The sequence below is a fragment of the Protopterus annectens genome, chromosome 7.part0 (genome assembly GCF_019279795.1).
Source record: "Protopterus annectens isolate FY-2018-M chromosome 7.part0, PAN1.0, whole genome shotgun sequence".
Lineage (NCBI taxonomy): Eukaryota > Metazoa > Chordata > Ceratodontiformes > Protopteridae > Protopterus > Protopterus annectens.
The window spans coordinates 515,949,293-515,963,039 of record NC_056739.1 but is presented as its reverse complement, the minus strand read 5'-3'; the positions used below and the strand labels follow the sequence as shown (position 1 = coordinate 515,963,039).

Below are 13,747 nucleotides of genomic sequence, written 5' to 3'. Positions count from 1 at the left end.
CATGTCCAGCTCTGACTCCTGCCTTTTTGTCAATGCCACTGCCTCCAACCCATATAACATAGCTGGTCTCACTACCCTCTTGCAGACCTTCCCTTTCACTCTTACTGGTACTTGTCTGTCACAAATCACGCCTGACACTTTTCTCCACCCACTCCATCCTGCCTGTACTCTCTTCTTCACCTCTCTTCCACACTCACCGTTACTCTGAACTATTGACCCCAAGTATTTAAACTCATCCACCTTTGCCACCTCTACTCCCTGCATTCTCACCATTCTTCTATCCTCCCTCTCATTCACACACATATATTCTGTCTTAGTCCTGCTGACCTTCATTCCTCTTCTCTCCAGAGCATATCTCCATCTCTCCAGGGTCTCCTCCACCTGTTCCCTACTCTCACTACAGATCACAATCTGCAAACATCATAGTCCACGGGGACTCCTGTCTGATCTCGTCTGTCAACCTGTCCATCACCATTGCAAATAAGAAAGGGCTCAGAGCTGATCCTTGATGTAATCCCACCTCCACCTTAAACGCATCCATCACTCCCACCGCAGACCTGACCACTGTCACACTGCCCTCGTACATATCCTGTACCACTGTTACATACTTCTCTGACAGTTCTGACTTCCTCATACAGTACGACAACTCCTCTCTAGGCACCCTGTTATATGCTTTCTCTAAGTCCACAAAGACACAATGCAACTCCTTCTGACCCTCTCTGTACTTCTCCATCAACACTCTCAGAGCAATCAATGCATCTGTAGTGCTCTTTCCTGGCACAAAACCATACTGCTGATCACTAATCATCACCTCCCTTCTTAAACTAGCTTCCACTACTCTTTCCCATAACTTCATGCTGTGACTGATCAATTTAATCCCTCTGTAGTTACTACAGCTCTGCACATCACTCTTATTCTTAAAAATCAGTACCAAAACACTTTTTCTCCATTCCTCGGGCATCCTCTCACTTTCCAAGATTTCATTAAACAATCTAGTTAAAAACTCCACTGCCATTTCACCTAAACACCTCCATGCTTCCACAGGTATGTCATCTGGACCAACATTAGTCTGACTTTTGGCAAATTCTTCCTCTTCACAATCGTATTTTTCTGTTTCCCATTCTTCTCAGGACTTATCCCAGTTTAGACTTTTACCATCATTTTTAACAACTGTTAACTCTCACTTTATTATCCTGCTTATATTCTATTTCTCCCAAGTTATCTTTTACTGTTGAATAGCATTATTAAAAGCATGACTTGTCTGCTGTATTTCATTGCATATTTTATTATTACGTTTTGTATTTATAATTCATTTTGCTCTGTGGTACCAGTATTAAAAGAGGCTGTTGCCCAAAGGCTTTTATATAAGTAAATTTTTCTTATATGCTTTCCTTAATAAAAAAACAGTGCCTTTCCTTCTGATAGTATGAAAATGCCCAAGCTATTCCACTGTGTTCATAAAATCCTGTTGATACTTGTATGTATATGCCTAAGACACAAATGTAACAAGTTATCTCTTCCAAAGTTATTAATTCTGTCCTTGAAATAAAATGTTTTATGTTATATATCTTAGAAAAGCTGAGATGGATAACAGCATTACCTTCTTGGTTGAAATTATTACTCCCTTCTCACAGCTAAAATAATTGTACCTTAATTTTTATACTCCTCATCTAGCATGCCAAGCAGCACCTCTGTTTGATTCCTTAGCTGGAAAACTACTAGTGCATTGTTATGTTAGTAGTAGACTGCTTTGTATAATATTACTACATTCTTAGCTCACAGTACAAGCCCTTGGTAAGATCACCTTCATCTCCCAGAAAGCAAACCACATAATTCTCATCGTAGTGTAGAAGACTTACGGCTAATCAGGTAGATCACCACAAAGTAGTTAATTAGATATCATTAGATATCATTTTACAACAAATACTTTATGCATGTTTTTTCCCGTAACCTTCAATGTGCGTGTGTGTGTGGGAGTGCTGCCCTCACATTCACAATCTCTAATTATGCAGCTTTTGAGGCTGTAGCAACTTGGTCAAAACAGAGTTACAAATTACCCTTTAATGCAAGTTGGTGCAACCTGAGAGGGACTATCTTTAGTGGCTGGAGATGCAGAAAGGAATAGAGACCCCATACCAAGGATACACCCTCCAGAAAAAAATGTTTTAAGCTAGCCTCCATTGGCTTCTTCTTTGTTATGGTCTAGACAGAAAGCTATAGGTAAACTAAGTTGTTAATTCTGTGCCATTTTTTATATATTTTCCGTATCCACGGTGGTGGTGCTGCGGTAGCGTTGTCGCCTCACAGTAAGATGCTGTCCGGTTCGATTCTCAGCTAGACCGTCTTCTGCGTGGAGACATGCGTGAATGGGTGTACCTTCATTGAAGGTTGTGCGTCAGGGCTGGTAACTCGGCACGTAAAAATCAACTACCAATCATTAGCGGACTGGAGTTCAGCTGTGGCGACCCCTAACCGGGAAAAGCCGAAAGACACAAACAATTATATATTTTCCGTGAGCAGCATCTTTATATTATCCATCACAGAACTTAATCTTAGCTGTTTGTTTGTGTCCTTATTGTTAATCACTTTCCTGGCCATGTCATTTTGGCTACTAGATTTGCTGTGTACTTAGTTAAATGAGCAGTGCCATTCTATTTCATATTGTAGATAAGCAATACAATAGTAATAAGCTGCATTCTGCATATGTCTGCTAAGTTCATGATAATGCTACCTGCTGCCTAGACTGACCATATCTTTACACCATCAAAAGATGTCCTGCCAATACAAAGAATACCTTTCCACTGCGAGTTTTGAGGTACACTGTCAACTATTAACACCATGCAACCTTTTTGTCAACACGTTTCAAAAGAGCGTGGTACTAATGGTGATCCATATCAAGCTGCCATAGCCTTCCTTACTCAGCCAGGTTTACATAGCCAGTTATTTCCAAAAACAGTAAATTGAGTCAGTTGAGCTTTAAACAATCCTGCATTTATTTTCAGACCCATAGCTAGCTTCTCTAACGCTAACCGCTACTACCTGAACTCTTAAGTTGAGAAATATGAAATCCTCTCTTTGTACAACTTTAAGAACGAAAATTTCTTTATTACAAGTGTTAGTGCAAATGTAGTAAGTGACTTGGCATTCGTTTCTGAACACTGGTACTGCAATACTGCCCCATCTGCAACTGCTGATCACAATTCATATCACCATGTGCCTGGGGCTTCTGCCTCCTTTACCTTGCTCCAAATACACTTCTGACCCTCCCCCCCAGGGATCTGATTTGTACTGGTTCTCTTCAGTATTTAGTTCTCTGATGTTAAAACTGAAATCATGGGTCTGCGGCTGACCAGGTTTGCAGACAACAGCAGAAATGGAGCTATCATTATCTCTCTAGTTTACTCCTGGATCCTCCAAGAGGACTTAAGATGTACAATCAAATGCTGCCAAAGCCATGACCAAAAGCTAAACGACAAGAAATGTAGTATCCTGTCCTTTTTGAAACATAAGCATCCATGAAGCTACCACATAGATGGCTCATAGACCCAGTTATAATGGACCTGAACACTTGTGTAGACAAGGAACTCTATTAATAGTGCTACCCTATCATTGTCAGAATGCCCTTCTACCTAGCCCAGTACTCTGTCATTATCAGAATGTCCTTCTATCTAGCCCATTTGATTACCAGAATGCCCTTCTACCTAGCCCAGTTCATTACCAGGGATGTATCTTCTAGTCAGATGAAGTTATTATCCCTTTCTACTTCTCCCTTGCCAGACTCATAAAATAATATAATTTCCCTTTTGGTATCTGTCTGTCCAGACATATAACTCAACTTGAAAAATCCCAGTTAACTCCTCACAAAGAAGATAAAGGGCAGGGCATCCAAGTGCTATGTAGACTTCCTAGAAGGACTCTCTCTCTCTCTTTTTTCAGTTTTGTTTCATACAGACCCTTAAAGTGTGACCTTTTCTTTGCCAACCTTAGTTGACCCAGTACTATGTTATCTCCTATGAATTTGCCAAACAAATAACACAATGGGCACTTGTCCTGAAAAATTAAACTTACGCTTCAGTGCAAACTGAAACTGTTGGCAGGACAGATACATGTCACAAAACATTCAGAGATAAGTAAATGGGAAACCACAAATTCACCGCAGGTCTGACATTTCTACTCTCATAGAAAAGGGGTGCAAGAAGTGACATTTACTCATAATAAAAGGTAGAAAATAGTGGGATGTTAGTGGCTAAAGATGGCTTCACCAATCAACAGCATAGTATGAATCTATCAACACATGAAACCAAACATTCTGATCCAGCAGCACCACAGAAATCCAGTAAATCCACCTATCCATCCATGTACCACCAGCTTTTTCTTGTTTTTGCATATGGGGTTGGGTCATCTAGAGCCAATGTTCACATCACTGGTAGCTAAGAGATCAAATAAATGTTGCTCTAAAATCTAGTTTTACATCTTAAACCACTTGTTGCAGAGAAACACATATATGTACTCCTTTATTTACATGTGCCACCTTCATTTCTTTAATTAATAAATCTGGTTCACTTAAATAATGCAGAAATAACAGTCTGACAGTGCTTCATATCATTGTTATTGAAATAGCTGTATATTGATTCACCCATTCAATCAGTCCACCCATCCATGCATCCAACCATCCATCATCTAAGTGTCCATTTGCTAAACCATAAATTACCCTGTTCCAGCACAGCCTCCAGATCATCAACTGGATTCCTGAGTATTCTAAGGCAAGGTGAGAGACCTAATTCCTCTGAGTATTCTGAGTATATTTTGGAGAATCACCCAGGTGAGGAGGGCACTGTTTGGTATATCTTCTGAGGGTGTATTCCTCAGTAGGAACCAAAATCATCCCAACTGACTCCTCTCCACTTATAGAGGCAGTGGCTATATTGCAAGATCCTGCAGGCCTTCTGAGCTCTGACCAATGTTTTGGAGAGTGAGCCCAGCTACTATATGAAGGAATCTGAGCTGCTCCAATGGCATAGAGAGAAAACCCCTGATTATGGCCAATTGACCCGAGTTTGATTAGTGGCTTGGGTGACTGATGGAGCAGCAGGGAGGGATGGGCATACCATGCTAAGGGAAGGGCGAGGTCCATGGGAATTCCTTCATCAGTACCTGGTGGAGGCTGAGGACATCACAGTAGCTGTCATCCAGGAAGAAGTAGGGTGGACATAGCTGAGCAGCTGCAGAGGTGGGGTGATACAGAACAACATCCCTGTTGCATGCTCTTCCACTGGTTACAACCACTGGCATCACAAGAGAAGGGGGGATTTTTTACGGCATAATCAAAACTCCCACCCCCAACAGAATGTGGATGGTCAAGTCCCCCAGGATGCCCTTAGGTTCCATGTCTGACAACAAAAAATTAACAGAGTAAGACTGGAAGACTGAAGTAGCTGGTAGACATGGACTGAATGTGCAGCATTGGGTAGCAGTACTATAACAATGGTGCTGTGGTATGCTTTGAAAAAATAAATAAATAAACTATACGAAGGAATCTTATCTCTTTGTTTGTTTTTGTTTGCATTCAGGGTCTTATTTCTTTGCTACCCAAAGCATGTGACATATACTGATGAGCAAATTAAGATCTTCATCCTGTGACTCAGTTATTGTTTCACTACCACAGTCCAGTACAATGCTGGATGTAATGCCACGTATGTGTCTTTCCACTAGTCAGTCTCTGGATCTACTCTGCCTTCACTCACAGAAAAGATACTTAAATTCCTCTGTGATAACTGATCCAACCCACCTGCTGAAAGCAAATCTACTGTGCTTTGAGAGTGAGGAACAATATTTGATGTGATGCTGAACAGTTCATTTCAGCTGCTAAACACTCAACTGGTGCAAGCTGGAGATCACAGTTACCTGAGGCTAAGAAGACAGCATCATCATCAAACAACAAAGATGCACTTCTCACATCCTTAGACTGGATATGAGCTTTTGATTTCCCTTAAAATTAGGACATGGAAATGTAGAATAGACACACCTATGGACGAGTCCTATTCCCACCTTGAATGAGTATGACTTAAAGCTGAAAACGTGGACATAACTCTCATTTCTTAAAGGGCTGAATGACAAACTGCACCTGACCTTGGACCTTGTAGTGTCATCACAGCTCTCACAAGACATTCATAAGTACAGAGTTATATGCCTCCCCCAGATCCACAAAATACTATGAGACTTTACTGCCAGACTCCCAAACTTCTACAATATCTGTGAGGAGAAAAGAGATGAATGGACAGAACAGAAGCCATGCTGTTCTGCATCAGATCACCCCCTCCCTGTACCACCTTAATAACGTGCGTTATCCCTAACCCTAACCGTGTACCTCACCTTAGAGAAACCTCTTCCATAACAGTACAGCTACACAAGATGGGCTCAGATATATAGACAGACACACAGTCACTCACTCACACAGACACACCAAAACAATACTAAAGCTATCCTCTTACCTAATCCTTACTATAATCCTAACCCACAAACACTAGTGCAAACACACCTAAAATCTATCCCTACTTTACCTTTAAACTAAATTTAACCTGCAAACATTCAGAGACACATACACAAACACACACACACACACACACACACACACACACACACACACACACTCACACACACACACATAAACATACACACACACTGCCACCGCTAACAATGACCCACTTACCTGTGTCAGCAAAATGGTCTGATAGCAGCAATGTATATGTGTGTGTGCACACGTGTGCATTTATGTTAATATGTGAGACATTGTTTGTTAGCTGTACATTAACAGTGGATCACAAATTACTAAAAGTATAAAACTGAAACGAATCCAGTGAAACTCTCTTGTGAGCTCCACCTTGAGTCCAGCAGGTATACTTCTCTAAAAATATATGCTATGGTTTGTGATTCAATAAGACAGAAGGCTAAGTCTGGGAAGATGCACAACAATAGTCCTTTGAAGAGCCTTATAGCTTTCAACCAAAATAACAAATACACTGGTTACATATTCACATTCACACATTCCCAATAACAATGTTACACACTGATAAGTTATACAAGGTAAAATATGAAGGAGTAAGAAAGAACCATGCATCCATCTCTCCATAGCCCCTTTTTTCTCATTTTTTGCCCATGGGTCAGGGTTTCATATTAAAAGTATCTCTCATCAGGGTTAGGATTAAAATCAAATAAAAGAATACTTAATATAAAATATAACATCAAAACAGAAAGAGTCAAAATAATGAGTTAATGATCAGTTTAACAGATTAAATGGAAAGCATGTAGTACTTGTAGCTAAAAGTACCCTTGGAATATTACTCTAGTTATTAAAAAATAGCAATTGTTTTTCCCTTGTATCTGTCATCAACACAGGTATAATTTCAATTTATCATCACAACATGGCAAGCAATGGTTCAAAAATTACCCATATTTCTGTAAAGTAACTAATAATTGTGTCCTTATTATTTAACTATTGTTTTTTTTCAGTAAGTAGGGTGTTAGTTAAAAGAATGAAGTCTGTTGTATGCTGAAGATTGTTTTGTTTGCTTATGTTGAACCTATTTACTACTAAAGTCTACCTTTTTGTTTTGGATGCAGCTATGGAACTACAGTCCTGAATGAGGTATGTTGTTACAATTATGAATACATAGAAAGAATATGTTTGTTTCTAGGACAATATGCAGTTTATTCCTTCGTAAAGTAACAAGATTTTGGCACTTCTTTGTATAAGGACTTAATTTGTTTTTCTGTTTTACAAAAATCATTTTCCTTTGTAATTAATATACATGGAAGCCATAGTACTTGACAGTAGAATTTGCAGTGTACAGCCATTATATGTTAGTTTTGCATCATTAAATAATTAGTTGAAAGTGGTATTCAGAAACTGATGCATGCATGTCGAACAATACTGATTATACCAAGATAGTGAATAAAAAGGGAAACAGTAAAAGTGTGTGTGTGTGTGTGTGTGTGTGTGTGTGTGTGTGTGTGTGTGTGTGTGTGTGTGTGTGTGTGTGTGTGCGCACTTCTGTGCTTGCGCACATTAAACAATATTAATTTTACCAAGAAACAGAATAAAGAGGCAACCAAAGTAAGACTGTGTGTGTGTGTGTGTGTGTGTGTGTGTGTGTGTGTGTGTGTGTGTGTGTGTGTGTGTGTGTGTGTGTGTGTGTGTGTGTGTGAGTGTGCATACATGATAAAGAACACTGATTCTATCAAAGAAGAGAATAAAGAGGGATATAAATTGTGTGGCGTGGGTGCATGCATGTGCGTGTGTGCGTGTGTGTGTGTGTGTGTGTGTGTGTGTGTGTGTGTGTGTGTGTGTGTGTGTGTGTGTGTGTGTGTGTGTGCACGTGAGTGTGCATACATGATAAAGAATACTGATTCTATCAAGGAAGAGAATAAAGAGGGATATAAATTGTGTAGTGTGCATGTGTGTGTGTGTGTGTGTGTGTGTGTGTGTGTGTGTGTGTGTGTGTGTGTGTGTGTGTGTGTGTGTGTGTGTGTGTGTGTGTGTGTGTGTGTGGTAATATACACATTTATGGCTTTATGAGTAATTCAAATCATTCAGTACTAGCATTCAGAAGACCTTCTACAAGTCAAAAAGAGCTAGAAATGGTTCATTAAAGGAATATAAATATAACTGGGGTATGAGTGACTCTGAGCATGTTACTTATTTTCCTGTAACTAGCCTAATCCAGGTACAGATTTGCTGTATCCAGGACTGTATGTAAGCTTCTGACCCCCCAAGCCTTTCTGTGTTGCAGGGAAGCCTTCTAGCTTATCAGTGTGAGTGGTAAGCACTAGGTAGCCTATCTACCACAAAAGGAGTGGTTTCTGGCCCAGAAATTGTAGTTTATTGGCCGTTTGGGCAGTTTTTCCATCTCTTTCAACTTTCTGTTTTAAAAGCCCATGTTTGTGCTTGTTCCCCACCTTTCCTGTAACTAGTCTACTCCAGGTACAGATTTGCTGTATCCAGGACTGTTTGTAAGCTTCTGAGCCTCCCAAGCCTTTCTGTGTTGTAGGGAAGCCTTCTAGCTTATCAGTGGGAGTGGTAAGCATTAGGTAGCCTATCTACCACAAGAGGAGTGGTTTTTGGCCCAGAAATTGCAGTTTATTTACCATTTGGGCAGTTTCTCCATCTCTTTCAACTTTCTGGTTTAAAAGCCCACATCTGCGCTTGTTTCTCACCTTTCCTATTACTAATCTAGTCCAGATACAGATTTGCTGTATCCAGGACTGTTTGTAAGCTTCTGAGCAGTGCCAGAGTCTGTTCTTCAATTTTTCCCTTAGATCTGCTAGTTCTCTCCTCTCCTGCACTTTTACTGGCTTGTTAGTTTAGGACTTTACCATACTTCTTGCAGCAATTATTGTAGTACACAAAAGTGCTACCAGCACTAAACGTTGTACAAGGAAACAGCTCCAGTACTTATTAATGCCCACCCCTCCAGGCATGTCTAAAGGTCAGTTCCCTGTGGTTTCCCCTAATAACCTGGTGAACTTGGGCATCCTGAGGCAATGTAGCAACTGCTTCATGTACACTGACAACCCTCTCCTCTTACCCCCCAACACTCAGACTAGTGAGTGATGCTCTTATATATCCAAACTGGAAGCCACACACTCTCCAGCCAAGACCAGAATAGCTGGTCAAGAGGAGAAGGTCAGCACTTGCACCACACCACATGGAACACATAACCCTCCAGAACACACACCAGCATTGCCTTCACATAAAAACACAAACCACACACCCACCTTCGCGGAGGCTCTCAATAAAAATCTAACCAAACAGCAGAGACCTCCAAGGCAGAAACCCACTTGACCACCAAAACACAACACTAATCATGAGACACATAACTCTCCTAAACAGTGTGCCACTCAACCAAAGCCCCTGAGGTAAAATAACATGCGCAACACACTAGTTATAGGTGACTTGATAGTGAGGCACACTGATGTCCCACTCACTAGGTTGAATAAGGAGAAAGTAACAGTCAGCTGCCTGTCAGGCACCAGGATTCACCACATAACGCACACACTCAGGTCCCTCAACAACAGGTACAAATATGACTCTGTCATTGTACATGTGGGTGTGAATGACCTGAGACATACCTCCCTGGACTACATGAAAAGAAACATGGAGGAGCTCTTGGATTATGTAACCCCAGCAGATATGACCCTAGCCCTGAGCAGCATCCTACCATCACCCAGAATGATACCACAGTACAAGCAGAAAATGATTGATTTCAACAATTGGCTAAGTTTCTGGTGTCATTCTAAGGGGATCCAGTATCTGTCTGCCTGGGATGACAAGATTGACAGACCTCGATGCTTTGCCAGAGATAGCCTGCATCTGTCACCCCTGGGGTTCCGTATACTGGCCAAGACTCTTGCCACTCCTATAGTGCCATTTTTAGGCGGTGTTCCAAAGACCAAATTACCACCATGACAACCACAAACAAATGCAATTTGAGGGTCATGCTGCTCAATGCTAGAAGTCTAAATCTCAAAATGCACTCACTCAAGGTACTCCTTAAAATGGAGAACATCAATATTTGTGCTGTAACAGAGACCTGGTTCAAGGCAGCAGAAAGAACCCCTGCACTATCAGGCTACAACTCATTCCACATCTTTTGGCCCCAGGACTTGGACCGAAGCTCCAAAGATGGTGGCATTTCCATATTCATAAAGGATGCGCACACCTCCAAACTAGTAGCCCAACATAGCACATCTGAGATACTTCAGGTGCAGCTAACATTGGGTAAGACAACAATTCAGGTCATAGCCTGCTATAGGTCCCCAACCATGTCCTAAATTCACACTCTACATTCCTAAGCACCCTGGTGAATATTAGGGTCCAACCTAACACTTTCATTCTGGGCAAACTCAACTACCCCTCTATTAACTGGGAAAATTACTCATGTACCATACACTTGCCCAACGCTTTCTGGAATTCATTAATTCCAATACCCTGGATCAACTCGTTCTTACCCCCAATGGAGGTAGCAACATTTTGACCTGGTCATTACTAACATGGGCGACCATTGATCTACACCAGTAGTCAACTCCTCCCTGGTTAGGTCTGATCACAAGCTAATCACCTTGGAAATCCACATCCCTCCCACCCCCCCAACAAAGGTAACCACCATGAAAAACATCTCCAAAGCTAACGTTGGGCTCCTAAAAACAGAGGCGACTAACTTCATGGCACCCATGCAAATGGAGAATAGTTGCATGACCCCCATATCATAGACCAGTGCACTGTATGAACATGTACACAAATGCATGGATCTCGCCATACCCAATAGAACTAAGATGCTCTCCTCAAAAAAAGGAATCCAATCTGGTGGTTCCCTGCCATAAACAAACTCTACAACAGAAGGAGAAAACTGATGCGGAATAAGGTGAAGTCCCAAGAGTGGAAAAGCTCCCTTATCAGCCTCAGCAAAAGGTTGAGATCCATCATTAAATCCTCTAAAGCTAGCTATGAAAACAGAATTGCAGCAGATAGTAAAGACAACCACAAGGCCTTCTATAGTTATGTAAAGAATCTCCATGGCAATATCCAGATTTGCTCTGAGCTACTGCACAATGGTATCTCCTATACCGAGCCAACAGATATTGCAAATATACTGGCGAACAGATTCAGTGCTAACTTTACCCACCCCCCAAAGGACCAATCACAATACCAGTAGATTGCCAGGCACCCAGTATTACTGCTGCACAGGTTAAAACAGCACTGTCCAAGGCCAAGATTACAGCTTCTATGGGACCTGACAGTATCCCCGGCTGTGTTCTACATGAACTACAGAGTGAACTGGCACCAAACCTGTGTGCACTGTTCAATCACAGCCTCACCTCAGGCTTTGTCCCTACTGAATGGTGCACTGCTACAGTCATACGTCTCCACAAAGGAGGAGCGACTACAGACCCTGGGAACTATCACCCCATTAGCCTGACGAGTCTGATATGCAAAGCTATGGAATGCATCATCATGGACCTAATAAACAAGGATATAAGGAATCTCCAAACTCTGGATCCTACACAGTTTGGTTTTGTGAAAGGTAGATCATGCCTGCTCAACTTGATTGACTTCTTTGAGTCAGTCACCAGAGCTGTGGATGAAGGTAAGGTGGTTCATACAGCCTACCTTGATCTGGCCAAAACCTTTGATATCATTCCCCACTCAGGAATCATAGAAAAACTTACTACGCTAGGCATCAACCCCTATATCACTAGGTGGGTTGCAAACTGGCTCGCAAATAGAACCCACTGTGAAAGTAGCTGACTCCAAGTCAGACTGATGACAAGTCACAAGTGGAGTGCCACAGGGTTCGGTCCTGGGTCCTCTTCTGTTTGGTATCTAATTTTCTGAAGTCCAGACCAACATGAAGGGACTCTGGCTGACAAAGTTCGCAGATGATTGCAAGTTGGGAGCTATTATTAACTCCCCAAGTGAAGCTGACATCCTACAGAAAGGTCTCAATGAGACCAACGACTGGTGTCAGAACCATGGCCTTAAGCTCAGTGCCAAAAAATGTGTCTTCATCCCCTTTGGGAAAAACCCGGTTCCCTTGAATTACCACATTGATGGTAGTCCACTGAACACAGAAGGCGTTATAAGAGATCTGGGAACACAGTATGATAGCAACCTCTCTTTTGATCACCACATTGCCACTGTGGTCAGAAAGTCCTTCTATGTGGCACATCTCATTACTAAGGATTTTGCATCCAGGAAGAAAGAGGTCATTGTCTCCCTCTACTTTTCCCTCATTAGGCCAATCATCAAGTACAATGCCCCATTTGGCATGTATCTCACTAGACACCTGCAACTACTGGAGAGGCTGCAAAAGTACCTCACAAAGAGGATACTAGGCCTTAAACACTTGTCCTATATGGACAGACTCAAAAAACTCCAACTATTCTCTGTCTGATATCACCTTAGAGGCGATCTCTGCTTGACTTACAAAGCCATGTCTGACCCAGCTCTGTTAGAAATGCTACATCCAAAGAAATCCCAATCCCTCCGCACCACACACGCAGAGACCACAACCTCATTACCACAATCAACAGAACATGCTGGAAGGAAAGGTTCATAACCCAGAGACTGCCCATGCTATGGAGTAGACTTCCCATACATGTCAAGCAGAGCACCTCACTGGCCCTCTTCAAGAGAAATCTTGATGAGTGGATGGGAAATAAAAAATGCACCCCGGGGATCACTCCAGTGGCTCTACTCAACAGAGGCACTGGGAACTAAGGTTGGTTGGCACGATACCAGGGCAATTCTATAGGCTAGGCTTGTAAAGACTCCAGGGCCATTAGCCTAGTAAACACCTATGAACCTATGAATAATAACAAATATGCAAAAATGTTTAACTGTGATTTGGACTGGTACTGTCTCACATTCACTATGTCATAGCCTTCCAACCCACTATCAGCTGGTTGCAGAGCAAAACTAATTGGCAGATAAATAAGAAGATTATCTTTTTTTTTTACACATGATTCATGCAGTTATATATAAAAATGGTTTTGCAAGAACACTGATACATGCAATCTGAAAAAAAAGGAGCAAACAAAGTGGTGAGCCTTAGGTAAAATACAACACTTGAATGTAATCAACATATTCTGAGTTTTCCACTCTTTTGAAAAAAAAAGATATGAAAACAAGGGGTTGGTAAGCAGAATAGTATTAAAACATTGCAAGAGATTCTCCCTCAGGTTGTCTCAC

At 41.5% G+C, this 13,747-nt stretch overlaps 1 protein-coding gene across 4 annotated transcripts in view; it reads left to right on the top strand.

The window, feature by feature from the left end:
* The window catches only part of TRAF3IP3 (TRAF3 interacting protein 3), a 967,079-nt gene that overhangs the window by 645,935 nt on the left and 307,397 nt on the right, over positions 1 to 13,747 (top strand). For all 4 annotated transcript variants that reach the window (XM_044077128.1, XM_044077127.1, XM_044077126.1 and 1 more), the window contains exon 5: positions 7,621 to 7,645. In XM_044077128.1, the coding sequence (XP_043933063.1) occupies positions 7,621 to 7,645 (25 nt within the window). The remainder of the gene's footprint in view (positions 1 to 7,620; positions 7,646 to 13,747) is intronic.